The following is a 27690-nucleotide window of genomic DNA, read 5'->3' on the forward strand; positions in this document are numbered from 1 at the left end:
TTTGGGGGAATGTTTTGCGTGTGTGCGTCTCGCTCCTAATCTCGCGCTTCCTCGGCAGCCTGTTGTCTCTGTCCGCGGAGAAACGAACAACTTTCCCGCAACCTGCGGCCGGAGCAGGAACGAGAGCTGCGTTTGTTTTGAGCGCCGCACCAGGGCCACGGGGGGCCGGGAGAGGGGACCAGCGGAGCGGCCCCGGTGTTCGGCCGTCCTGTGGCTTTACGCGCCATCCGTTGTTGCTGTTGAGCGCAGATGATGAAGATGGTGGTGATGATGACGAATGGCCCAGCAGTTAGATCGGGCACCGGGGTCTCGCCAACATTATGCGCACAGCTGTGCGCTCTTGTGTTTCTCCTGACGTGCGCCCACTCGCACCCGCAGCCGTGCCAGGTGCTGAAACGGATCGGCCACACGGTTCGAATCGGGGCTCTGCACGTTCACTCTCGATTGCTGTCCGCCTCCGCTGGAAGCGGTTCTGAGGGATGGGACACCGACCTTGGTTTGAGTGGAGAACGACGGATGGAGTTGGAAAAGCAAGATAAAACAGGTGTCGGCGCGCCTGGATATGGAAGCCTCAGGACGAGAGGAAGCGGTAATAACCAGCGGGGATCCAACAGGAGTAAGATCCAGGCGCGTCAGCGGGAGGGGGACACCTCCAGGGATAATCGGTTGTTCGCACCCCGAGACTCGATCCTCATGGCTGTCGAGACCCTCAACCGGGCCGGATTGCTGCCATACAATTTATCCCTGGAGCTCGTCATGGCTGTTGGCTCCGGACTTGGCGAGCTGCCCGCTTTCCCTTCCTCTTCTGCGGCCAGCCCCGAGGACGAAGACCCGCTGTCATTTTTGGAGAGTGTGTGTCACACCGTGATCGTGCAGGGGGTTTCCGCCATGATCGCCTTTCCACGGAACCGGGACGAATTCGTCAAGTTGGAATTCGTCTCGCGTGCGCTTCGCGTGCCGGTCGTCAGCGTTGTGCAGAGGGAGTTTACGCGCCGAAGTGAGGTAAAACAAGAAAAAAGAAAGAAAAATAAGTTAATACTATTAAGTTCATTTTAAGTCGGTTACTGTCTTGTAAACTTGTTACACATTACAAAAAGGGAGTAAAAGCCATCTCCTCATCAAGTCTGTTCTCTGTTGCCCCCTCAGAGGGAATGGTTTCAATGATTGTTGCTTTCAGTGTCTTATGATTTCCATGTCCGAAGACACGATATTTTGCATCCCCATATTTATGCTCAACCAATCTGTCACAGAATCTGCTTTTAGTTCTTCCCACATAAAAAATGACCCACATTTCACACTCAAGGCAATAGATGACAAATATAGAGTTGCAAGCAAACCCTCTGCATCGGTAAAACTTAGAGTTGAAGACATCAATGAAACTCTTGTTCTCAACAACTTTCTCACAGTGGGTTAAAGTTGACCAATTTATAGGTGCTGTTTTGTTGTTTGAGGCATGAAACAGGTTTAGACACCGGACAGTAACAACCAAACAGTTTCTCAAGGTCGGAGCACTGCGGAAGGGGAACACAGGTGGGTCTTTAAAAATGTTGGACAAACCAGTCTGTAACTGGTTCAGACCTGTGGGACCAGTCTGAAGATGTCTTCAGCCAACACCAAACCAAACCAAACCTCATCTTAGACTGTCACTGCTTTAAAAATATCAAATGTTTCCTGGGATCAAAGGGTCAGCTGCAGCGTCTGTTATGCAGTCCACAGAGAAAATGTCTCACAATTCTTATTGTCTATGTTGTCAGTGTGCTCCAGACTGAGAAACTCTTAATAGGAGGCTCACGGCGATTCAGAGAAGATTGAGAATTTCTTCTGCTAGGAGGGAAGTCCTTCAAAGTGAAGACAGATCTGTAGAGCCACCAAGACCTTCGTGTAGTTTGTGGATCAGTGTGGGGTTAGGAACCACTGCTGTGATTGTACTGATAGGTGGAGCTTATTATTTGATTCATTATCACAATGATTTTGTGTGGTTAATGCATCTGTTGAACTTTATTTCAAGGTTCTCCTCAACGTTACAAGAACCCACGCGACACAGGGAAAACATACAAACTTGCAGAGAAAGGGTCCGGGTGCTGCTCCTCTGTTCACCAGCATGGGGCACTCATACACATATTGTCTGCCACTGGTGTTTTTTTTCCCCCACTGGATCAATTCAGCACATGTCTGACCTCTTGGGTTCCTTGAGACGTGCAGGCACCATTATCTCGACCAGCTGAAGCTCTTGAGTATTGCTCCAGTTGGATGAGCTTGGATAGGCCTTTATGGAACTGCTTTAGCCCTGACTGTTTTGTTAAGTTAAATGAAGTCTGGTGTTGGGGCTTAATCCTTGCTTATTTGCATGGTCCAGCGATCTAAGAATGTCATTCTCTTAAAAAACATGTCAATATGTAATAAATAGCTGGATTATTTGCACCTCACAATGAGTCTAAGCTCAGAGATAAGAGCTGCATGACAGAAGTCAGGAAATATTTTTGCCATGATATTTTTAGTAAGATAAAAATCACATTAATATTAAACTGAAAATGGGATCAGTCCATCTATCCAGTGATTAACAGATGAACAATAGAACATTGCTTGTGGGGGAGTTAGTGGATGTCTGTACTGTCATAAATAATACAATAATAGTGACAGAATCAGGACTGTGGAAAGGATGACCAAGGCTAGTCTTTGTGGAGACAAGGATTGAGGCCACTGGGACTTAAAGCTGTGAAATGAACCAAAGGGAGACCTGGGTTCTCACCCCCAGTGAGCTTTTGCACCATTCACATTAAGTGTATATGAATTTGCAACAAAAAAATGTATTCTATTATGTATTGCAAGGACATAACAGTGTGGTATGATTGAACATGAAAGGCTTTATTATCCTTAAAAAAAGGAACACGCACACATTTTCTGCACAATGAAATCACCTAATCAAGAACAGATCAATAACCAATCCATTACTATAGTTCATTGGACCTGTCCACTGGCTCAACCTTCCTCCAGCCTGCAGTTATAAACAGACAACGAGGGTTGCAATTTTCTCAGCATGAAAACTCACACGAGAGAAGACTAATGTTCACAGCGACAGTAGAGTTTGGAATTATCGGTGCATTGGAAGCACCAGTGTTTATGGGAAAGAGCACACAATCCTGCTTTCTAGCAAGGCTGTCCCTGTTTGTATGAAGAACAATGAGACTTATGGTGAGCACAAGAAGTGCTGCTGCAGAAAATGAATCCTGCAATCCTCCCGAGGGATGAGCGGAGGTGAGGGTTTGATGCCCTGTGGAATGCGTTAACATTTCTTTCCCTCCAAAAGGACTTCTAAACATGAAATAATACATGTGGCATTGCTTTCATCTGTGCTTCTTTCCCCCTCATGTGAATGCTATTAGCAGATGAAGCTGATTAAAGGCATTAATTAAATTAAGCAATAGATTATTCTGGTAGCCATTTAGTGCAAAGCTTTTGCTGAAGTTGTAAAGTCAATTAAACAGAGTTGCTAAGGGCTTTTCGAGTGCATGTGGTTCTGCATTTGCACGTGTGAATGCATGCTTACAAATCAGTGAATGGTTGATAGTATGGAATCTGCAGTTCAGTAATTTGTGTTGTGAAAAAAACCCACACCTGCATTTGGTCCTCATTAACATTTAATGATTAGCTTAATGTAATCAGTGATTAAACACACACACACACACACACACTTTATATTTTCCTGCATAAACTCAAGGGATTCTTAACTGGAAAATGCACCCACACTGTCAAAATAATGAAACCCATTTTTATTCATTAACTATATCAAACAAGCTGGTCTTGTTGTGATGCAGGCTTACAAGCGAGTGGACCCCAAAATGCAGAGACGGAGACCAAAGGAAATGTTTCAACAAAACTTTACTTGAATACAATAATAAGACAGTATTCTAATCTAAACTAAGAAAACCTGGACGGGCAGGCGTCACAAAACACTTAATGAAGACACACTGCCTAGATAACTAAACAGCACTGTAGAAATTGAAGGAACCGGCTGGAGTTCAAGACACAGCCCAGAACTCGTAATGATCAAAAAGCAACCTGTAGATATACGGGAGAACACTGATGGCCGAGGAACATGTCTGCATGCGAGTAGGAGAATCAATCATCTGGGAGGGAACAGAGGGTGGAGTCGGGTTTTAGGGAGCAGCCGTTGATGACTGGTAAGGGCTTTCAGGTGTGGCTCGTTGGAATCTTGCTGGTTCGTTTTAATCCGCACCTGAATGGCATGAGAGGAGAGAGAACGTGTTTGTTAGCAACAGCACAGAGACACTCATGAGAAAAATGTATCAGAATCTCACAGCGTCTGCCTATAATAAATTTCAGTCAAACATTTCTGCATGCGTTTCTCTTTTGGAATTTTGAATACAAGATACAGTATACATCTTTACACTGTCAGTAATTAGTGCATACCCATTACATTGATGAAGTCTGGACTTGTTGGGTCCGTGGAGTGTGTTCACTGTAACACAAGCTGTCCTTTACTTTGCATTTCTAGTGACGACATTGTGTCTTTGATTAACTATATTTTTGAAAACATTTAATACAAGTGGTCCTCACTTAACAACGTTTTCATTTAACGAAGACAATTTAAAAGTATATGTTGAGGAATCAGTATGGAAATATAATAAAAAAGTTTATTCCTTCTATCATTTTCATGTCAGCTCTATCCATTTGGCGGATCTTACCCCGGAAGCATCGACAGCACATGGCGGGGAAAACAGTTTTTGACAACGCAAAATATTGACCAAAGTGTCAATCAATGGGGTTTTTTGTTTTTTATATATAATTTGCTTAGCGACGGGGTCTTTGGAACGTAAATCCATCCTGAAGTGAGGAACGCCTCTACGGTTTCTGCTGCCAACACAGCACTGAGATTGGCTTGACATTCAGCCTTAGACATGGACCATGACATCTTTATCAGTTGTCTGAAAAGCTTGTTGACATGTTTGATGTGGATCATCGCTCAATCACTTATTTTTCATTTCCTGTTGGATTTTGCTCTTAGATGCCTCCTCTTCTTCTACTCGTGTATTCGTTGGAGTTTCTAAGACTTTATTTTGACTCTTTATCATATGTATGTGCTACCTGTAGGTCAAATCATCTGGAGCCATTGTATTGATTTCCATTGCTATTTAATGAGAGCCAAAGATACATCCTGTTAAAGCCTGGTACCAAGGCACTCCGCTTTATGTCCTGTTTCAATGCCATATATATATATATGCAGACATCCTGAGCATTAATGACCCCAGATCCAAGGTAATTATAATAACCCCACGTGGCCCCAGCACAAGCAACATTATTAAGCTCTCTCTGCTCTGGTTTCCATGTCTAGTATTGAAATTTGTCCTGAAACCTGTAGGAGTTTTGTTCTGCTATTAGTGAACCCCCCCCCCCCCCCCCCATCTACTTATGAGCCTGACCTGATGGTTCCTAATGCTCAACTTCAGCCCTTTGCTGCCCAACTCCCTCAGCTGTGAAACTAACTCCTTACCTGGAGGCAACCTCAACATCCTTCAAAAGCCTTCTCACAACTCCACTGTCTGTGGCCTAAATCCAATTATGGGGGGAATGAGCTGCATGGCGGAGGTTTGTGCTTCCTGAGTGCTTTTTTAGTTTTCTTCTACAACAACAATTATAGTACTATTAAGTTCTGCTATTTTCTTGTGGTTCATAAATTACAGAACAATGAATGAATTGTTATAGTGTTAGTTATTAAAATGAAGGGTTTGTAGGATCACATTTAAATTTTCAATATTTGTCCCGTGGATTGATTTTCTGATAAGAAAGTTATCAATTTGCCAACCAGGTAGACATCTAGCATCTTCCTCTGTTTGCAGCCTTCCTCAAGGATAGCATTAACTGTGACCTTAAGCATAAAGAAAGGTAATGATCTCTTCACCGTTGATTAACTATCTCATAGGCAATTTAACAAACCGAAATGAAGTGAAGTCAACTGGAGCCCGAAATGTACGAATGCAATATTTCAAAGATGCTCTATGGTTGGGGAAGTGGGCCGCAGCAATATGAATAACATTGTTTGTGTCTAAGGCTAATGTTATATTGATGCTTTCTTCTGAAGGTGGTATCAATTTAAAACAACATTAACAAGTATTTTTCAAAATCACACAGCCTCCTTTGTAACCAAGCTATAGATGATGTATTTGAGCTTGTTTATGATGTAATTATATTATTATATGCAGTCTGTCCAGGAACAACATGTGATATCCATCATATATACATAAATGCATGTTGAATCTTTAAACATGGCATCATCATGCCTCTCTTCTCTTTTGTACATTAGTCTGTGCTCTAAATTGATCATTTCCAGTTCAGCCAAACATCACACGCTTCTGCGGTGCTCACTGATCTGCACAGGCCTCGTCAATCAACTGATCATATCTGCGAAATGCCAATCAGAAGTGTGAATTACGTTATATGGCGAGGGCAGCATGTGAAGCCTCCCTTTTAAAATGGAGCCCAGATTATTTTCTTTATGTTTGAGATGTTTAAAATACAATTACCGGTCCACGTAACATCAGATGTGGTGTGTTTCTTTCCGTGTGAATAATGATATTCATGGCTGCAGGTAAGTGAACACTGGTATCTATTATATCCAACATAGTATGTTCTTGAGAGACAAATTAGATTTTATAAATCAAGTCCTACTGTTATAACCTCTCTCATTCTTTCTTTCATTTTTTCTTCTCCTCTCCACTCTACTACATATATTTCTCCTTCACTGCACCCCATTTTTCAACTCTTATTCTTCTCCAACCTCCTCCTCCATCATGCTTCCCTTCTCGTGTCTTACCTTCTGTATCCTTTCTTGTAATCTTCCTTTCATTCTAAAGAAAATGAAAACCCTTTTATCCTCTTTTTCATCTCCCATTTGTGAAATCCAACAGAAACCACATCAATCATTTTCATCCCCATGCCTATTTGTTTGTAACTCCCAACATCCTTACATTTCCATTCCCTCTATTCACTCCTATTTCCTTGTTGAACTCATTTCTGTTCCATCTCTGCCATCATGTCTCTTTCACATACTTTCTTTCAACTTTCTCATCGTATCGGCTCATTCCCTTCTTTCCTCTGTAAATGCACCTCATACCTCCTTTCCCTCCTCTCTGAACCTTTTTCCTGCCCCTTAATTTAATCCTTATACGCTTGCTCAACCAATCATCTGCAATGATACCTTCTCCCCACAGAATCCTCTGCATTTCCAAATGGCGATGCGGACCGTGGAGGCCCCACCATCCTATCTCCTATACTCCTTGCTGATGATGAATGGCTGGTGGGATATCAATATTCTACTCTGTCAGGAATGGGATATTAGCGACTTTCTTGTTCTGATCAAGAACAACAGCCGGTTCCACCTGGGCACTCTTGTCAATCTTACAACGACTGCCTCAACCTCACACCAGTTTTCATCTTCATTGTCACACTCAGGAGCACCATTGATCACCGCAACCGGAGCGGAGTCATCATCGTCATCATCCCTACCTTACATTTACAGTGCTGCTTCATCGTCTGTTGTTTCTCCATTGACTTCCCCTAAATCAGACCAGCAGCAAGCTCTCATGCGGCAGCTAGAGGCCCTGAGAGAACCGCCTTCCACGACAGGAGTCGTGACATTCGGGTGTGTCATCCGTGAAGTGCGTCGTCTATGGGCACTAGCAACCCGGATGGTGCTTCCGGAGTTTCACTGGGTTTTGGGAGATAGCCAGAATGTGGCCGAGCTGAGAACCGATGGGTTGCCCCTGGGGTTATTGGCCCACGGTGTCATGGCACCCCCCTCTCTGGATCACTACGTCCATGACTCGGTGGCACTGGTTGCACGAGCTGTGGGCAGTGCAGCCAAAAGGAATCCCCTCGCACTCATACCCGGAAGTACGAACTGCATGGATGTACAACATAACAACGGCAGCACAGCGGAATACCTGGCAAGGTAGGAAATCAAAGTGGATTCCAAAGTAATGAGTTACACCCACACATTGTTACAGAATAAAATGCAGTGATTATGACCTCCGAGTTTCATGTTGTAAACATGAATCAGTGTTGCACAAATACATTTGACAAAAATAACAGTCATCAGCGAAAATAACCCTTTTGAGGATAAATATGTGTTTTGCTTTGTGGTCTGGATTTAATTAGATAAATATCCATAATACCCCCCCCCCACACACACACACAACAGGCAGTTTACCTATACTCATCTGCTTCATCTTTTTATTATGGCCCTTCTATAATCCTTTTGTTGTGTGCACACGTCTCACAGATGTTTGGAATTGTGTGGAATCACACACAGCATACCTCAGCGTGCTATAGATAAAGCAGCGACAGTGTAATCCGTGACTGAAATGCTACTTTGCTGAGATGTGAATTGTGTGACATTCCATGTCACTGCATTGGAAAAAGCTTTGACCTTTCTTCGCCTGATCCTCCTTTAAAACACCTGTATCAGCGGAACGATCATTCCAGGAAGGTAATTATTTGAGCATGGAAATACTATAGAGGGGATTTCTGATTGTGTTGACATTTCTTCCATTCATTTTAACCATCTAATGAATTGTCGATCAGCCGATTACTGTTTTACATAGAACAAAGAGCAGATATATTTGACCTTGTGAAGCCTGGGAGGTTTAAGCTTCCCCCTTGTTTGACGCTGCATCTAATTCACGCTGGTACACACTCCCGGGACGTGGAAAAGTCGGCCGTTAATCAGCCATGAGCTTAGCAGATGGAAATCTGTAATTAACCCTTTTGAGTATGCATAATAAAGATCGCTGTGAATGTGGTCAGGTTTACTAATGCAGTAAACATGCATTAGTTTCCTATGTGAATGTGTGTATGTGTAACTAATTACGTTAGTTAGTTAGCACTTGAGGAGGAGTTGGATAAATGTAGCTTTTGAGGATCTTACTACAACAATGTATCTAGAGCTAAGATACTGCAATGATAATTGTTACAGAAAATGATGATGCTACCACGTGACAGAAAAATGCTCTTCTTTTCTTGTAATGCTACCAATGTCTAACAGCGCTTCTGAGACAAACATAGGTATTAAACACCATTGAAGACATATTGTTATTTGTTAAGCTTTGTCGGACAGAGTGTTAACACGACATCTCAAAATGATTTAAACAAAGTTTTGAAGTGGCCCTTGGACTGGATGAAATGGTCATAAGATCTGGATGAAGGTGCAGATATTTCTATTTTTTTAGATGTATCCTTCTATTTTTTTATACACCGGTGATCTATTTTTCTGCATTTCTCTATGTCTTGTCTCTTGTTTATTGTCCTCTATGAAGTGGACACTATTTGTCAATGGGCTGTTGTTTTATTGAAGACATATATGGCTAAGAGAGAGAGAGATTTGAATTTAAATTATGCTGAGGCAGATTATATAAAGTTTATTTTCAAAGCAATTTGGGCTACCTTTGCCTCGGGGCTGTCGGACACTTTGACCCAAGAATAGCACTTGGATCTGATATAATTCCTATTAAGTCTGAGCTCATCTGGGAATGAGAATGAGTTGGATGAAAGTTTTGGAAAACAGAATGGATGGATTTTAGAGAAGTTTTAAGTACCTGTAAATTGATGCTATTGTATCTTTTACATATTTAAGACATCAGATTAAATACAATGAATTAGCATAATTTGTAATGTTATTTCTGCTGTTTCAACTATTTAACATAGCAACCCCCCCCCCAAATGCTTCTGTCTGGGGGCACAGTGGGTGGAGTGGTTGCCTCACAACAACCTTTCTGTGTGTAGTTGGCATGTGCTCCTCATGTCTGTGTGGGTTCTCCAGTATCCTCCCACCACCACCAACACGCAGGAGAGATTAATTGGTGACTATAAATTAACCAGAGGCCTGAACATGAGTGTGAATGGTTGTCTTTCTGTGTAGCCCTGTGAAAAACTTGTTTGTTCAAGTCACCTTGAACAAACATTTCAATGGAAACCACAAAAAAAACATTGATGTTAGTGCTAAAATATAAAAAAATGCATGACAACACATTATTGTTGCCAAGTTAAATGCTACCAGTCTGCTGTTAGGACTTATCTTAAAAATTAGGTTTCCATGGAAACAGTAAAACATTTATTTATGCAGAAAATGTGATTGCCATACAGTATAAATGTCATGGCACTGCAAAGTAAAATCCAAGATAATTAGTAAAGTATGGACAGTTAGACAAAATGCATATTTAGGCAGCATATTTGTGTGTGTGTGTGTGTGTAAAAAGTCGTGGTCGCCACTTTCCAACTGCAATCCCCCCCCCATTCTAAGTACGGCTGGCTGTGAAAAGGGGTTGACAGGTAAGACCTTGAAATCCAAAACTAGCCGAGTGAAGACCTGGAGTAAACAAGATGTCAAATATGGACACCAGAGAAGCCTGTGAGAAAAGAAGAAATGGATGGAATGTTTCTCTCCAAAAATCTAAAAAAAGGTGGCAGGAGGAGCAAGAGACAGATGCTCTGTACAAATTGATGTGCCTTTCCCACAGTCCGGTTTTACTTTATTGGTGCTCTGGTGGAGGAGTGTGTATGGCAGCGCGCAAGCAGTGAGTTACTGCGAGGCTGCAGTAGCGTTCAAATCTTCACCTCTTATCAGCAAATTGCCATGGCAGAAAAAGGGCTGCTGCAACAAAGAGAAGCCCTTAAGTAATTAAACACAGCCATTAGAAAACGATCAATCAGCAATCCTGGAACTCAGGGATCATGTGATTTTTTTTTTATTGTTGTTGCATTTCAGTCTTGCAAACCTGAAGATCAGTTTGGACACTGATTATGACATATTTTTGATAATTACTCTTTACTCATATTGATTCACAAATGTACAACGCAAGAAAATACATTGAACAGGGCTTGTGTCATCCATTCATTCATCTTCTTGAAGACAAGAGAACTGTAATGACCTTCTTGTTCTGAGGCTGTGGTGGTTATTTGATAGAAACCAAGGAGCAAAGTCTTGAAAAAGCAGAATATTAAAAATTGTATGATAAACATGTTAACATTTCTGAAATGTTTAGCTTCTAACAGAAGCATTTTGTCCTCGAGGCCAAGGGAAGACATGCTTCCTGTTTTTTGTAGCCAAATTTGCTCCTTCCTCTTTGTCGTTTTTGATTGTTTCGTAATGACTAAAAGCGAATCCCTGTTAGTTTTAGTGAGGTGAATGTGAAGTGACAATATTGCATTGCTGCTGCGAGGCACCCAGGTCATGTTGGCATCTCATCATGTGATGCATGCCAAGTTGTAAGTGAGACATTTTTTATGGGTTTATATTGCTTGTGCTTTTTTAGTGATTTGGCTGCATGTGGTATAATGTGTTAAAGCTTAATCATAATCCATTGTTAAACACCACAGTTACATAAAGAAAATCAGCATCGGTTTATTTTCTTTGCCGGTGATGAAACCTGCGTATAAAGTTTTTCTTACTTGTGATGCATGATGTCATGTTATGTTAATTCACTAACCAATTCACTACTATTGCAGCAGGAGGACTGATAGGAGTATGAGATAGGGATATGGAGCAGTGACATCATGTGGGCGGGGACAGGGTGGGACAAGGACAAGTGATGACCTTGGAAAAGGTCAAATATCGAAGCCATTAATCATTTGAAGGTGTAGGAAAGTAGGCAAAGTGGTGGAAAGAGACATTTTCCAGCAAGCAAGGTAACAAGAACAAATACATTTCAGAAAAGGTCACATTATTTACATCATTACCTCCTGAAGGCATATGGAAGGGCCAAATCTTCCTGCAAAGAATGAATGCCTTCATTATTTTTCATATCCCATCATATCCGCTCCAAAGAAAAGGTACGTGCGCGTCTATGTATAAGTGAAAGTGTGTGATTATGTTACAGTGAAAACTCTCAGGGAGCAGGCTTGGTTCATCAATGAGGCTACAGAATAAATATTTGATTTATTTTGTGGTAATTAAGAAGATGACAAGAATATTTCTACTTATTCAGGTTTTTATTTTGGCTTGCTGGTCGCGAGTCTGCTGGAGCCGAACTCGGCTTGCTATGGGTGAGAGGCGGGGTACACCCTGGATGAGACACCAGCTCATCGCAGGGCCACACAAAAGACAATCAACCACACACACACACGCTCAAACTCACAACGACCAGTTCACTTAACCAGGAACCCACTGCCCCCCCGCCCCTGCTCCAAGGTTTCTGCCTGATGAATATTTTTTGTCACTCAGACCTTGCTCATGGGGTGCTTGTTGCGCTTCTAGAGTGAATAATATTGCCTAGACCTGCTTATTCCAAAAGCACTTGGCCATGATTTGACACACACTCACACAAAGACCTGACCTGTCAACAAACAACCACTTGACAATCAAACCGAACGGGTTCAAACTTCAGCCTGCAAAAAAAGAAGCAGAAAATGTCTCAATCATGAGAACTGTGAATGACTACAATTTAACAGGGACTCTGATGCATATTCTGTTTTCACGACATCCGCAGTTCAACCATTCAATTTATTTCACCCAACACCAAGATGATGCAAGAGTGTTTTCTTATGGAAAAGGTTGGGAGGACTATCAAGTTCAACCTTGGCTTGTGGACTTTTTTTATATTGTAAGTAAAATAATATAACATTTCATTTAAAATCGTGGAGGACGTTCTCCTTGTTTGCTCTGAGTGGGATGCTACTGTGTGCTGGGTGCTTCAGCTCCCTGCAACAGTCCTAAAACTGTAATATAGGTGGATTGCTGATTCTAAATTGCCCCTACCTTTGAATGCAAGGATGAATTATTGATTTTTCTCTGTCATTGCCGGACTGTCCTGTCCATGGTGTCTCTGATCTCTTGCCCAATGTTAAATGGGATAAATTTAAGCCCCCTTTGACACTGCCAAGAATGAGCAGTTAAAGGAAATGGATATGGTGGCGTGTCTGCCATTCTAAAATGCCGTACTCTCAACTCTGCAAAGGAATATACAGTATAGTAAACATTGAAGCATGATTGCCCATTGTCAATAGGCATTACCTAAGTCGTGTGCAATTATGCTTACGATATGCAACACATGGAAAACCAAAAGATGTATTTGATTGTTGTGTGACTACTATGTAAGTCTAACTGTTTTCATCTTTCCTCCTCCTCCTCCTTCCACCTCTCTCCTCCCTTTTCCCATTATCATTTCTTCTCTTCCCATGCAGATTTCTATCCAACACATCATTTGAGGGCCATAGTGGTTTCATATCCCGGAGCACTCATAGCCAGAATGTGATGTCAGAGGCGCATCACTACATCTGGTCCCTCCAGCTGGACCCCCTAGGCCAGCCAACCTGGACTCGTTTGGGACGCTGGCGCAGGGGGAAAGTTCTGATGGACCAGGGGGCCTGGCCAAGTCACCAGGGCTCTGGGGGAGGAGGTGACTGGCGGAGATCGACACGGTTGCACATGCGTGTGGTGACACTTGTGGAGCACCCATTTGTATTTACCCGTGAGGTGGATGGGGATGGCTTGTGTCCTGCAGGTCAGTTATGCCTGGACCCACTCACCAATGACTCTTTGGTTTTGGAAAGACTTTTCCAGAACCTCGCAGCACCTAATGTCTCGGTTCCCACGAACTACAAGAAGTGTTGTTATGGTTACTGCATCGACCTGCTCGAGAAACTGGCGGAGGACGTGGACTTCACTTTCGACCTCTATATCGTAGGCGATGGAAAGTACGGGGGTTTCAAGAATGGTCGCTGGACAGGATTGGTCGGTGATCTGCTCAGTGGCGCTGCACATCTGGCAGTCACATCTTTTAGTATTAATTCAGCCAGAAGCCAAGTTATTGACTTCACATCGCCCTTCTTTTCCACCAGCCTGGGGATTTTGGTTAGTGCTTCTCTTTCTCTCATTCGTGTCATTTTTCTTCATTTTACATTCTGTGACCCCTCCTTCCTTGTGTCAGTGGCCTTACTTTAACTCCCTTGCTTGGTATGCTGGTGTTCACTATCAATACAGGAGCACTTTTTCTTTTTTTTTTACTGCAAGGCCTGCTTTATCGAATTTTAATGTAACTCCCCCTCTCTAGTCGCTACACTGGTGAGTGTATGTGGTGTTGCCATATTGCTATCATTAGTACACTGAGAGTACTCGGTGTATTAATGTATCTCTTTCAGATGGTCGTAATTATTCTCTCCTCACTTCATCCTCTCCTCCCAAGTATTGCATTAGAGAGATGTTTTTGCTTTATTTACAGTGTCTGTCTGGTCAATTATTCATCAAATTTGTTTCCCATTTCCCTCTTTTCAGCATTTCTCTACCAAATGCCGGTGGCACGAAGAACACCTATATTTGTTTATGGCCTTAGAATAATAGTACAATGATTTCAGGTTTTATTCCTACCATATGAGAAAGAAGTTAAAGATCAGAATGTCTTTGTTGCATAATTTATAAAGATTGTCCAACCATGTGTGCCCACAATGCCCAGGTCCGTACTCGTGACACAGCTGCACCCATCGGTGCCTTCATGTGGCCTCTCCACTGGTCCATGTGGCTCGGCATCTTCGTCTCCCTCCATGTCACTGCCATCTTCCTCACCCTGTATGAGTGGCACAGTCCATTTGGTATGACCCCACGCGGACGCAACCGCGACCGGGTGTTCTCCTTCTCATCAGCACTCAACGTATGCTACGCTATTCTCTTCGGGAGGACGGTGGCAATCAAACCACCAAAGTGCTGGACAGGTCGCCTTCTGATGAACCTCTGGGCCATCTTCTGTTTGTTCTGTCTGTCTACCTACACCGCTAACCTCGCCGCCGTCATGGTCGGGGAGAAGACCTACGAACAACTGTCAGGGATACATGACCCAAAGGTACAAGTCATGACGTCAATAAATAAATACAGCTTTGAGGTTCTGCCTACATTACAACAGTTTATCTCATATTAGAGCATTGACTGTATAGCTTTGTTTTTTTTTCTTTTCTTTTTGGATGTGTGTGCCTTTATCAAAGTGTTTGAGACTCATCTAGAACAGGGAGACGTCTCATGGGTTGTGGTACCAATCAGGATCTGGTATTCGCATTTTAGGTTGCTGTCCATCAAATCAAATCAAACCGCATGTCCACTGTCCTGCTCATGAGTTACACTTGTAAAGAAGTTTTACTTTAGCATGTGATAGTGAAACATACATTTGAAAGAACAGTAAGTCAGCAGGTTTAATCTATAATTAAACACCTAAGAGTATTTGTGGTAAGGCAATTTATGTTTTTTTTTTGTCAACTCAGCATGTCATTTAACTTACAAAAGTACAAGAAAGGAAAATAAAAAATACAAATCAGTGTAAAGTTTTGACAATTTCACAAAGTAATGACAAAGAGAAAACTATCAGTACTACTTAATGTTTCAGCTTTCAGAAGCCATTCTAAGCTGCGGCATCTTGCTTTGTCTTTCTTTCAGTTGCACCATCCCTCTCAGGGATTCAGATTCGCCACAGTTCGAGAAAGCAGCTCAGAGGACTACGTCAAGAAGAGTTTCCCCGAGATGCACGAGTACATGAGACGATACAACGTCCCGGCAACACCAGATGGCATACGTCACCTAAAGTAAGACAGTTTGGAAAATGCAGAGTTTGCATGTAACAAAATGATTCACCCTCTCACTCATAAAGTCACTAAACCTGGTTCCATTGCCATTTGTCCTCTAATATTGAGTAGCTGGACCTGATTTTCCTGTCAACACTTCCTGGAAATCATATCCCCTCTTATCTGTTCTTAAATGTCATGTTTTTATTGTTACTCTTTTATATGGGTTAGGGTTAGCAGCTGGAATGAGAGCCTATACTAGATGATGTTGTTTACTAAAGTTTGTATTTTACTAAAATATTGATGATAGAGTTTAAGAAAAAAATCCCATCTTTAAAAAATTTGAAATGGGGGACAAGACAGGTGTGAACTGTCCCCCAGTACAACATGGAGCACCCAGAGTTTATGTCCCAAAGGGTTTGGATCAGCTCCATCAGCCTGCATGCACCGGACACTTAAATCAGATGTTGTAGCATATTCCATCTAATATACACTGAATTGACAGAAGACTCCTTGTTCTTGAATTGTTCTGAATGTTACTGGATTTGGGGAAACCTTATGACAGGCCAAAGGTGCTGACTGGGGTAAACATGGAACAAAAATATAGTTTATTAATTAGAAGACTGTAATTAATTAGTTTACATTTTTTTCTTTTAATTGCTTTTTACTGTTATCAATCCAAAATCCAACCACGAATGACTTTTTTCTGGGATGCATAAACATGATTCAGCTACTTTAACTAGTAGTGTTCAATGTCATGGCAGGGCAATCATCATAAAACACACAACCTCAATGCCATGCAATAATGGGCGTGAGCTGCAACCTGATCCAAACTGAAAATTGAACTGCCAGCAGTCCAAAAAGGAATTTCTATAATATAGATATCAGTGACTGCAGAAAGGACCTCTTGAGTTGATTTCTAAAAAGTTGCGATCTAATGTCTTACCTCTTTAACAGACCTGCAGCCAGAAATGCAAGAGGCAGTCACTTTACTGGCATATGGCCACTGAATGAAAACCACATGCAAGACTGCCCTGAAAGAATTGTGTGTGTGTTTCAGATTAGGTGACAGGATTATTCAATAATTTGCATCCCATTTTAAATGAGTGATAACAATTTTTGACTGAAAGTACAAAACGTACAAAACAGAGCCAGTTCTTTATTCATGTGAGCCATGTGTGTTTTTATCTATTACATTAAATAAGAATAAAAAAGCATCCAGCATATAAATAATTTAAAGCCCTGTGTTTTCCCCACACTTGCTCTGTCAGAGATGCAACACAAGGACGACAACAGAGCGGGTAACACTGGCCTGTAGTGAGATGAGAAAATAAGGCTTATTTGATGCCTGAAGACCTGTTGAAATTACATTTTTCATGTGGAGTTGGGGGGGGGGGGGGGGGGGTTCTACTTTAAAATGCTATTGTCTGGGGCGGTTTGCAGAAATGTATAGGTTTGAATGTAAGGGAGCGAGTTACATCTCAATCCTGGTCCACCCATCTGCCATCCTTTACCTTTGCTGTATGTTTGCAGGGATGACCCTCAGAGGCTGGATGCATTCATCATGGACAAAGCTCTGCTGGAATATGAGGTCTCCATCGATGCAGACTGCAAAACACTAACAGTCGGAAAACCATTTGCTATCGAAGGTAACGCCATAAGGCTCGCCGTTTGATTCTTTAGGTCACAAGGTTTACTTTATTTTAACTTTTCCATATTGTCAAATTGTTTTTGAACGTTTTGGGCATTGAGACAGCTCTTAAATAGGCGTAAATGTTTAATCTTGAATTTTAAGAGGTCTTTCTGCTTGACTGCGGACAAATTGATAATGAGAATTTAAGACGCCCCTTGATTTAAATTGATTGAAATCGATCAATTACCTATCATTTGCACAGCAGTCAGTCTTCTTAGATTATTTACTGTTAATCTTTGGCCCATTTAGCTCCTTCCTCCCACTGTGAAGGTTTTCCCATGGTGGTTGCTTACATTACAGTTTTAATTACTAAATGCACCCTTAAGCCTCCTGGATTCAACACAAATCAACCCCCCCCCCCCCCCCAATGACACACTTTAATGTCATTTTAAGAAATTATGAGAATTACTTCCTTATTGACTGATGCACTTTCTTTTCCTTATTCCCTCGCACACATCTATATCTCAGAGAAAAGACGAATGACGAGTGCATGAAGGAGAGGTGACGATAATAACAATAATGACTTTCCATCTATTGCTTCCACTGGCAGGCTACGGGATTGGTCTCCCTCAGAACTCTCGGCTCACCTCCAACATCTCAGAGCTTGTTAGCCAGTACAAGTCAGACGGCTTCATGGATACGCTGCATGACAAATGGTACAAGGTTGTGCCCTGCGGGAAGCGCAGTTTCGCTGTGACTGAGGTACGAGAAGAAACTCCTGTTATGCAGCGCGATGGCAAAGGTTGCCTGTGAGGGAGACTTTCAAATTAAATGAGTTTTATTGCATTTTATGAGCAGCACATTTGCACATGTGAATATCTCATTTCAGGTTCGATATTTTAATTCTAACTAAGTAAATGGCAATCCTTAGTATGAAAATAGTTTCCCTCAGCTCATTACCGCCACCAAGGAGGTTTTGTTTTTGCCGGCATTTATGCATGTCTGTTTTGTGTTTTAGCAACATAACTCAACATGTTACAGACAGATCAAGATGAAATTGTCAGGAAATGTTGGGAATGTTACCAAACATTTTACTGACGATCCAGGTCCTGGATTCTGGATTACTTTGACATTTTTCTTAACATTGCAGTAAAATGGAGCTTCAAAATCTTGGTTGTTTATTGAGAAATGTTTATGGAATTGGACACAGTCGTGTAGGGTGGGGGCCTCTATTCTCTAAAAATAGAGATAAAATAAATGTAGGATCATTTTTGGTGTAAATGCGGAGGTCAGCGCACTCCGAGTGCTTTTCTAGTTATTTCTGTTTGCTCTTGGTCTCTCTGCACCCAAGATGCTCTCTGCAGCAGCCAGATGCTTTCAAAGATCATGCAGCAGGTAAATACTAGATAAGTAGGTCAACAGGCAACCACTTAACAGTTTGCCACAACTTTAGTAGCTGTTGACACATCACTGCTGTGATTACAGCTTATTCTACAGCAAAGTCAAAATAATTTGTAATTAAATCCAGCTTTAATTAAAGACGAACAGTAAAAGTATTTTAGTTTTTTTAAGAGTTCACCAATAAAGCTACCATTCAACATTCTGTCAAAATGTGGCATGAAATAAGTAATCCATGTCTGCATACGTAATGAATATTGCTCATTTGCACAGACAGCTTCATCATCTGAGTCTGAACATACAGTCAGTATTGTGTTTTGGCACAGTGACAGCATGTTGTCATAGCATCTGCAGGAAGTTCAGGTGATATAAGCAATAAGAATTTCTGACTCGGCTGACTCAGTTTTGTGCTGCTCAGCATTTCTTTCAGAAATGTTTTATTCAAATGCACGGCTGCTACTACCCCCCCCAGCAGCCAGCCTGGCATTCTGAAGAGATGAAACCTCTGATGGATTGACTCCAGTGGGCCGTGTTGGTGTTTGGCCAGCTCTCTGACACCCACGAAGAAGTCGATCCATTTAAAGTAATCGATTCCAATATAAGACATAGAGTATTTTTCAATTACCTAACATTAAGATGGCCAAACTTAACATTAGCTGGTAATAATTTGTGATTAAAGGCACTGACTTTTATGAGTGGTATTAACTTTGTTGAGGTTATTTATAGATTATAAATTAATGCAGGTAAAACTCAGAAGTGGTTGCATATAGGAAGAGAGAGAAAAGTATGTGTGCTGCCAAATCCTGGTGAAAAATAAGCTTAGAATTCCATTAACTGTGAGAAATGTTGGAGTCGGTTGATGCACATTAACCTACAGTCCTTATACGCTGGAGCTAATATTGGATTGATGCCTCAGTAAGCTTGAATCTCTGTTACAGGATAATACAGCTGTAGTTTTAGCTTCATCTGTCCACATAACTTCCCACAGCATATGAAATATCTTCCCCGGGAGACAGATGATACAGTCCTTCACCCTAAACTTTCACAATCAGCTTGCCAAGTAGCAACACAATGAAGAATTTAATCCATCATATCATCCCCAGCTGCCTCCCCACACACCACACACACACACACACAGCTTGACTTTATAATGCAATCATTGCAGCTGCAACTGTAGCAAACTGCTCCATAATGGACTGATCAAAGATTCACATCTGCAGAGGCTGCAACAGGTGCACAATTAACGTATTTGTGATATTACATCGGAACACTTCTTCACAGTGACACACGTAGAATGAGTGCAAATTAAGATAAGTAAGATATATCTCATAGTAAGGCAATTAAAGGCACTTTCTCAATGGAATCAGGGAATAGTTGAAACACTCTATTATATGAAACAGGTTGTATTCTTCTTCTTAGGGGTAGATTATTTAATCTCTGTATCCATTCATATTTAATTTTTCAAAAACCATAAATCATGTTGATGATCATTCTGTTTGGAGACTATTCCTCCTTTTTCCAATGCCTGATGCTAATGTGTACTTGTGATGGGTGTTGAAAGTAAACACGTGCCGTCGTCTCCACAGGCAATTTTTACTTATTTATTTTGACGAAAGCATTTGCAGTTACACTGATTATGGTCTTATAGAGTCAAGTTCTGACCCCCCCCCCCCCCCCCCCCAAAAAAAAAAATGCATAATGCATCAGGCTTGCTAATGCAGCGTTTTGTCTATGTGAGCTGTTTTTAATGGAATTTTGACAACAATATAAACCGATGACTCATGGGATGTGGATGGACCTGCTGTGTTAAAGACCTTATAGGGTTTTCTGTCTGTGGTGAATACATCAGTGGGTTTATGCATTTCATGGACAATAATGGATGATGATAATAATAATAATGATACAATTACTCAAATTCTAGCATCAAGGTAGTAGCAGTGAAAATAATACAGCTGAGCAAAAATGCCTTGCCTACAACTGGAAATCTGCTTCTTGAGTCAGATAAGGATGCATATTTAGGATTGTTCTCTATCTTTTTTATTTTAATTTTTTTTAAACACAGAATATAGGTGAAAAAAAAATCACTCACTGAATTCAAAAACAAAGCAGATTTTAAATAGACATCAGGTTTGGCCGCATTGATTTCCAAACTAATTCCAAGTGACCAATTCCTCGCCAAAGCTTCCACCTCCTCTCGTGCCACAACTGGAGCGACAGAGCAGGTTGTTTGGAAGCTCTGCATGCAATGTGCATCGAGTTCAATCTCATTTAAACCCTGTGGTAATGATGGAGCAAGTGTGAGAGCAGGTGCCCCCCCCCCCCCCCCCCCCAGACTTAGTAGCAGCTCCTGGCAGCTCTCAGTAAAGAGTGGGCCACCATCCCACAGGATGACATCACATGGATGGTTGTGCCAGTCCACAAGGAGGAGGGTCACTGCTATAATCTAAGTTGATGGGGGGCACACTGGTTCATGTGGAAAATGTTGTACACTCTGTACACATCGGCTGAAATTTTTAACTCAATTATATTTTGAATGGCGATTTTATCTCTTTTTAGGCCCGAGCGCCTATTCTAGGCGTAAGGGGCTATTGCTTTTGCAACGCAGAAGACGACAAGTTGACGAGCGCAGCTCGTCAACTCTCGACAAAGTTGACGAGCGCAGCTCGTCAACCCTCGACAAAGTTGACGAGCGCAGCTCGTCAACCCTCGGCATCCAACACACTCACGCACACACACACCGACACTCAACAGCACACACACACACACACCGACACTCAACACACACGCACACACACAGACATCGACAAACACAGTTGACGAGCGCAGCGAGTCAACTGTGTTTGTAACTGTCTTCCGATGGTTGACGAGCGCAGCGAGTCAACCATCGGGCGACCAACACACCCACGCCCACGCCCACACCCACGACACTCAACAGCACACACACACACACCGACACTCAACACACACGCACATACACAGACATCGACAAACACAGTTGACGAGCGCAGCGAGTCAACTGTGTTTGTAACTGTCTTCCGATGGTTGACGAGCGCAGCGAGTCAACCATCGGGCGACCAACACACCCACGCCCACACCCACGACACTTAACAGCACACACACACACCCCGACACTAAACAACACACACATACAGACACACACAAACACGAGTTGACGAGCGCAGCGAGTCAACTCGTGTTTGTGTGTGTCTGTGTGCCCCCACAGACGCGTGGCCTTCGTCGAGACCATTCCGAAAATGTATTTTGTGTAAAAATCGCATACTCAGAAAAAAAGTTATATTGTTTTTGCAAAAATTCTTTATTCTTTATTCTTTATTCTTCTTTATTCTTCTTTGTTCTGCTGTTTAAACGGCAATTTGACCCCCTGAACATGCTCGAAAACTCACCAAACTTTGAACCAAGCTCAGAACCGGCGAAAAATTAATTATTTTATGTGTTTTAAAATTGGGCATGAAAAAGTGGCGCGCTAGCGCCACCTACAAAAATCACAATGCATTGTGCCTATGGGGGGTCCGACGCCAACTTTGTCGGACAGCCACGAAATTCGGTACACACATGTGTCAAGTCAAGGCAAAAAAAAAAAAAGTATTATGGCCACGCCCCCAGACACACAGGAAGGCGGCCATATTGGATAAAATTTTAAAAACTGCAGAGTCAGCGTTTGCACACACACACACTCCAATCCAAACCAAATTTTAAACACTTATTGACCCTTCCTACCTGGACACTTTAAAAGGGAAACTTTGACAATCAGCCTTACAGCGCCCCCTAGAGAACGATAACAAAAATTGAATGGGAATTAAAAAAATACTTTGCCAGAAATGATTGAAACTTACCAGAAAAGTCCCTCACGTGGTCCCGATCAAAAAACACAATTGTAACCATGTTGTTGTTTTTACGGTGTTGCCGTGGCGATGGCAACCCCTCCTATGGGGAGGGGTCCGACGCCAACTTTGTCGGACAGCCACGAAATTCGGTACAGACGTGCGTCATGTCAGGGCAAAAAAAAAAAGTATTGTGGCCACGCCCCCAGACACACAGGAAGGCGGCCATATTGGATTGAAACTCCTGATGGCAGATGGCCATATAATCCAAATAACGATTTGACTAAACTGTGAGCTACTCATGCAGCTCAAATCTAAACACTTGCGAAGCACTCAGGACAAAAGCGGCGTGCGTCGGCGGGTCAGCTCAACGGCCTGTCGGCGGGCGAGGGCCTACAACGCCGCTTGCGGCTTTAATTTTATCTTCTTTTTTTACTGATTAACTTAAGAGTTAAAAGGAAAGCCGAGAAATAAAAATAAAATAAAAACACCAGTTCTCGTTACCATATGACACAAGTAAATCAAGTAGATGCACGGGTTAGAAGCAAAAATCAAATGTTAGTGCACAATTGTACACTTTGTTTTGCAAAGTGACGTATGCACAAGTATGTCATCTGTGCAAAACAATGCATCTTTCATTTTAGCTTGATTCCTGTACCTGCACACTTTCAATATAAAATATTCGTTCAGCGCAGCTTGAGGGAAAACTGATCATTTGTCATCATGTTGCTAAGAACGTCTCCTTTAGTAACAACAACAGACGTATTTTTCATCTTCTCTGATTCTTTCCTTCCGTATTTCCTCTTTCTTACCTCTCTTTCTCTGCAGACGCTGCAGATGGGTATAAAGCATTTCTCCGGCCTGTTTGTGATGCTCTGTGTGGGCGTGGCCTTATCTCTTCTGACCACAATAGCAGAGCACATCGTGTACAAGCTGGTGATCCCGAGGGTCAAGGACCCGCGCTCTAAATACTGGCTGCACACGAGCCAGGTATTCACACACAAACATGTATAGATAAAACACAACACGATAATGATAAGGCAAAAACCACCACACACAGCACTATAATAGTCATAAAAACACACACACAAACTCATGGAAACACACACAGTCGCTCCACTAATCATTGAGGCAAAATGATTTGCAGGAAGCATGTGACAGCTGGTGTGTTACTTGTTTTCCCAGAGGTTACACCGGGCCCTCAACTCAGTCTTCACTGATGACAAACTGCAGACTGTTACCAAGCCTGATAAAAGGTATCTATTTTTTTTTCAAGCATTTTCACTTCTCTTTTTTATACTCAGTAAAAAAAAATAGTTTTTATGATATCACATGAATATTACATTATTGTTACTCCTCAGAGTATTATCAAGCCACTGTAATCACTAGAATGTATCAGCCATCCACTTTCTTGTAGACAAGACAACTGCAATCGTCTCCTCTACAGAGGCTTTATCCGATAGCAGGTCACGGGTGTGCAAATGACCCTATCACCCAGCTGACACCCCGCACGTGTCGCCAGTGGATCGTGGAGCACCGCATATCTCATACTGGAAATTTCACTGGACACAAAATAAGCAAGTAATGGGAAGCCACACCCCCAAAACTCAAACTGATCATTTAAATGTCCAAATCGTAGTTAAGGAATCCTATTATAGGGGTGTGTTAAAATGGGAGTTACACTAGATCCTAATCTTAATCATATAGGAATTTATTGCTGATATTATTTAATGTCACATTCCATGTTTTAAAACCCCGTCAGGTTTTGGTTAAGGATGAATCTTATATTACATCACACGTTTTTCTATCAGAAATATTCTGTCACATCCAGTTTCATATTTGTTCCTACTCAGCTCAGATAAAGGAGACACTCGGGTTGAGCGCTCTAAGTGGGGATTAAACACACCTAATAATTATGAAGCGAAGGCCGTGTGAGCGATGCCTATGGTAATGGGGATAGATTACGCTACCTACTGCTGCATAATAACACTTATTCAATCAAGCTGTTCTGCACCATGCCAGCATACTGTCTAAAATTAGCGCTGTCCTATTGTCAGTGGCAACACAGAAACCCAGATCAGCAGAACCCTCTACATGTTTATTTATTCAAGATTTTGTGCTGAATGGTTCCAATTTGGGGTTAAAAGAAAATAAATATCAGTTGGACCACTAGCAAATCTTCCATAGAAGCACGCTGTGCCTCTGTTTCATCACCATTGTCGTTAAAAAAGAAGGCATTGTTCAAATGAAAGTAGCACAGAGGTAAAGATTTAATTGGCCACAAATGGCGATGGTACATTACGTATTTCCTTCCCATGCTAACAAGGTTGCAGAAAAACTGGGAGGCAGCAGAGAAGAATCTGTCTGAGAGAATTATGAGCTGTCTGCACTAAGCTGGAAAACTATCCAATTAAGATCTGTCATCCAATCAGGATTGTTTGATTTGGTGTCGAAGGCAGTGTTAAGGTGGAACAGCTGGATGAAAGATGAAAAATAGAATCTTATTTAGTCTGGAGGGTTCCTCAATAATTCATATACTATACTATATTAAACAAGGCAAGTTGTGGCTTTTGATGCTCAGATTACTTTTTGTGTTCTCCATGTAAAGATTGGCATAAGGTCAGCTATCTAATCCAGAGCATTTTTTACAAATCACTACAATAAGGGAGATGATCCGTCTTCGGATGACTCTTGTTTTGTTAGTATTCCTAAATGCTTACATTTGAAAACTGATATGTGACAATTGAAAATCCTTGTTTAAGTATGTGTGTTTATTCATGCACTATTCTTGTAATTGTTTTGGGATGGTTAGTTTTCCTGTTTGAAGGAGAAGGATCACTCTCTCGATGTGTGTCATTTCTTTCTTTTGGTTTATTCTGCTACTTCTGGCTCATTAGTTGATCCGAATATTATATTTAGTATTTTTACCTTCCTCTATTAGATTTTGTATCTGCTGCTTGTGTTCCCGATTTCCCAATTACTTTTATTTCCTGCGTGTTTTTTATGCTGTATGGTATGAACGATTGCTTTTTTGGTTCTGCATGTCCGCCCGTCCTTTGCCTGAACTGTGTTAACTGCACTTTGTTTGAACTCGCAACACATAGCAGCTCCAGCAGAGTGTTATTGTAAGATAATACCATGATGAGTAAATCATGCAGTCTGGGACCTTTAGGAAAATAATATCCTCACTTACAGAGGGCACATGCATTTTCCCTAAATTGTTTAATTTTCTTGCCACAATAGAAACCGCACTGTCGGGAAAACCAGGCAAGATTTGTGCTTCCTTCCTCCCCTCGCTCCTGCTGTGTAATTCCCCTTTAGCACCATCACCACAATTTCAGGGGAGTGTAATTACAGCGGTTAACAGCTACTGGAAAACAGGTGAATGCAAGACGAACGTGTTTGAGGCGGGTGCTCAAGAGGTCATTTAATGCATCCCCCAAAAGGCTGGTGGGAAGTATCTTACTGAAGGACACTTCAGGAGGGGGCATATCTTTCTGGTGCACCTGTGTCATGCTTGTTAAGGAAAGGCTGTGATGTCTGGTAGCAACATCTGTATTGACAGATGGGTTTGGGAACTACTGCTCAGCAGGGGAATATTTCATTCTGTGGGTGCAGCATGGAGACATGTTGCAGGTAAGCTGTCCTTTCTTCAAAGGACGCAGTGATTGACCTAAGAGAGGGAAATTGTGTTTGATCTAAGTAGTAAGAACCTTGGACTGTTTTTGGCACCTTTGTCTGACAGTCCTGGATCTACAGCCAGTTGCAAAGTAAATACAACCAGAGGGTGAGAAGAAAACCGCTATTTATGAAGGAGTGAATGAAGGGTGGGAATTATTTTAAATCATAGGATCAGATGATACTTCAAATTGGAAGTGAAAATGAATATGTCTGCCAAATTCAATGGAAGAAATGTATTAACAATTCCGAACGTCATGAGGAATGGAATCAGCACGAAGAAGAATTCATCATTCGTCATTGCCATACCTATGGGCAAGTTGCTTGTGTAGCTAAAAACACACATCACAAAATAAGGAACGGAGCAATACATATTGGGACACATTCTTAGGTATTTTATTATTTAATAGGACATTTGGGGAGAACACATACTCTTGTTTTCCTCTAGTAACAGTAATAACTTGAGCTTTTCCAAACAGCAGCTTGGAAAAATCTTTAATTTACAATATTGATCCAGTTGTGGTTCTCCCTCTCTTTTGGTTTGTCATATAGCATGCATAATCATTGTATGTGCAATAGAATTTGCAGGGTTGACATAATGTGTGTATGTGAAATTGTTACAGAAAAAAACATCTGAACCACTATTTTTACAATGACACTCGTAGGATGAAAACTGAGAACACCTGGGTGTATCTGTATCTTCTCTAGGTGCAATGAGGGAAACAACCAGTCAGCATCTTGGAGTCCTTCGAAGTCCTCCCATTGCAACAGGCGTAGAGTCCTTCCAAAAGAGATGCAGAATGACCTGGAACGTCCATCCTCCAGGGATCTTCCTCCTCCACCAACCCCATCTCCTTTGCCTCATCCACATACTCTTCCCCTACTGGAGAAACACTTGCCCATAGTTACCAACTCCAATGGGCGCTCTGATCTGCTAGGGAGAGGCTTGAGCCGAGACCTGGGACCAGGGCATGGGGCATCTGGGCAGGGCATAACGTCAGGACAGTGCCGTACGTTTGATGCAGATGACTGTGGCACCAGCCTGGATGCGGGCAGAATCCCGTTAGCACAGGAGTTGTCGGAACTGGAGGGCCACATCCTTGTAATAAAACAGCAGCTGCAGTCAGCCATGAGGAGGAAGCGAGAGCTTGAACAGTATCAATCAGAAAACCATCAAGCAAAACAGACTGCATCAAGCCAGCCCACAACACAGCAGTCCAACCAGTCGTCTCAGTATACCCAGCTGCACCAGCAAAATAACCAACACACAAACACACTCCCGGAGTACTGAAGACTTGTCGGAAAAGCATCCATGTCTGAGTTTTGAACCTTTACAAAGTTAAATCGTCCTGCACCTTATTTCTGGAGGGATATTACGTGATGTCTGGAATATGGGCTTTACTCAGAAAAGTAGAAGGCCTACTGCCCTACATTAACTGGTGAGCCTCAAGTCAATCTGATTCCACTAGCTGGTTTCTTTCGCTGAAGAGCTGTGCAAACCTTCTGTTCTTTAACTTCAATTCCCCGATTCTGTCACTTCCTTTTCAACTCATCCCAATTCTTGTATTATTTACTTTCTCTTCC

The 27690-nt window shown here is 42.0% G+C and overlaps 1 protein-coding gene across 1 annotated transcript; it reads left to right on the forward strand.

Moving 5' to 3' along the window:
* The first annotated feature begins 249 nt into the window (after window positions 1–249).
* Window positions 250–27397, forward strand: grin3a (glutamate receptor, ionotropic, N-methyl-D-aspartate 3A). The gene is made up of 10 exons (XM_068753242.1): window positions 250–1002; window positions 7230–7969; window positions 13195–13864; window positions 14463–14846; window positions 15431–15576; window positions 17089–17204; window positions 17799–17950; window positions 23257–23418; window positions 23614–23684; window positions 26815–27397. The coding sequence occupies exons 1-10, from the start codon at window positions 250–252 to the stop codon at window positions 27395–27397; spliced, it is 3777 nt and encodes a 1258-aa protein (XP_068609343.1).
* Window positions 27398–27690: the final 293 nt, after the last annotated feature.

This window comes from Brachionichthys hirsutus, chromosome 19, assembly GCF_040956055.1.
Source record: "Brachionichthys hirsutus isolate HB-005 chromosome 19, CSIRO-AGI_Bhir_v1, whole genome shotgun sequence".
In the NCBI taxonomy this organism is placed as follows: Eukaryota; Metazoa; Chordata; class Actinopteri; order Lophiiformes; family Brachionichthyidae; genus Brachionichthys; species Brachionichthys hirsutus.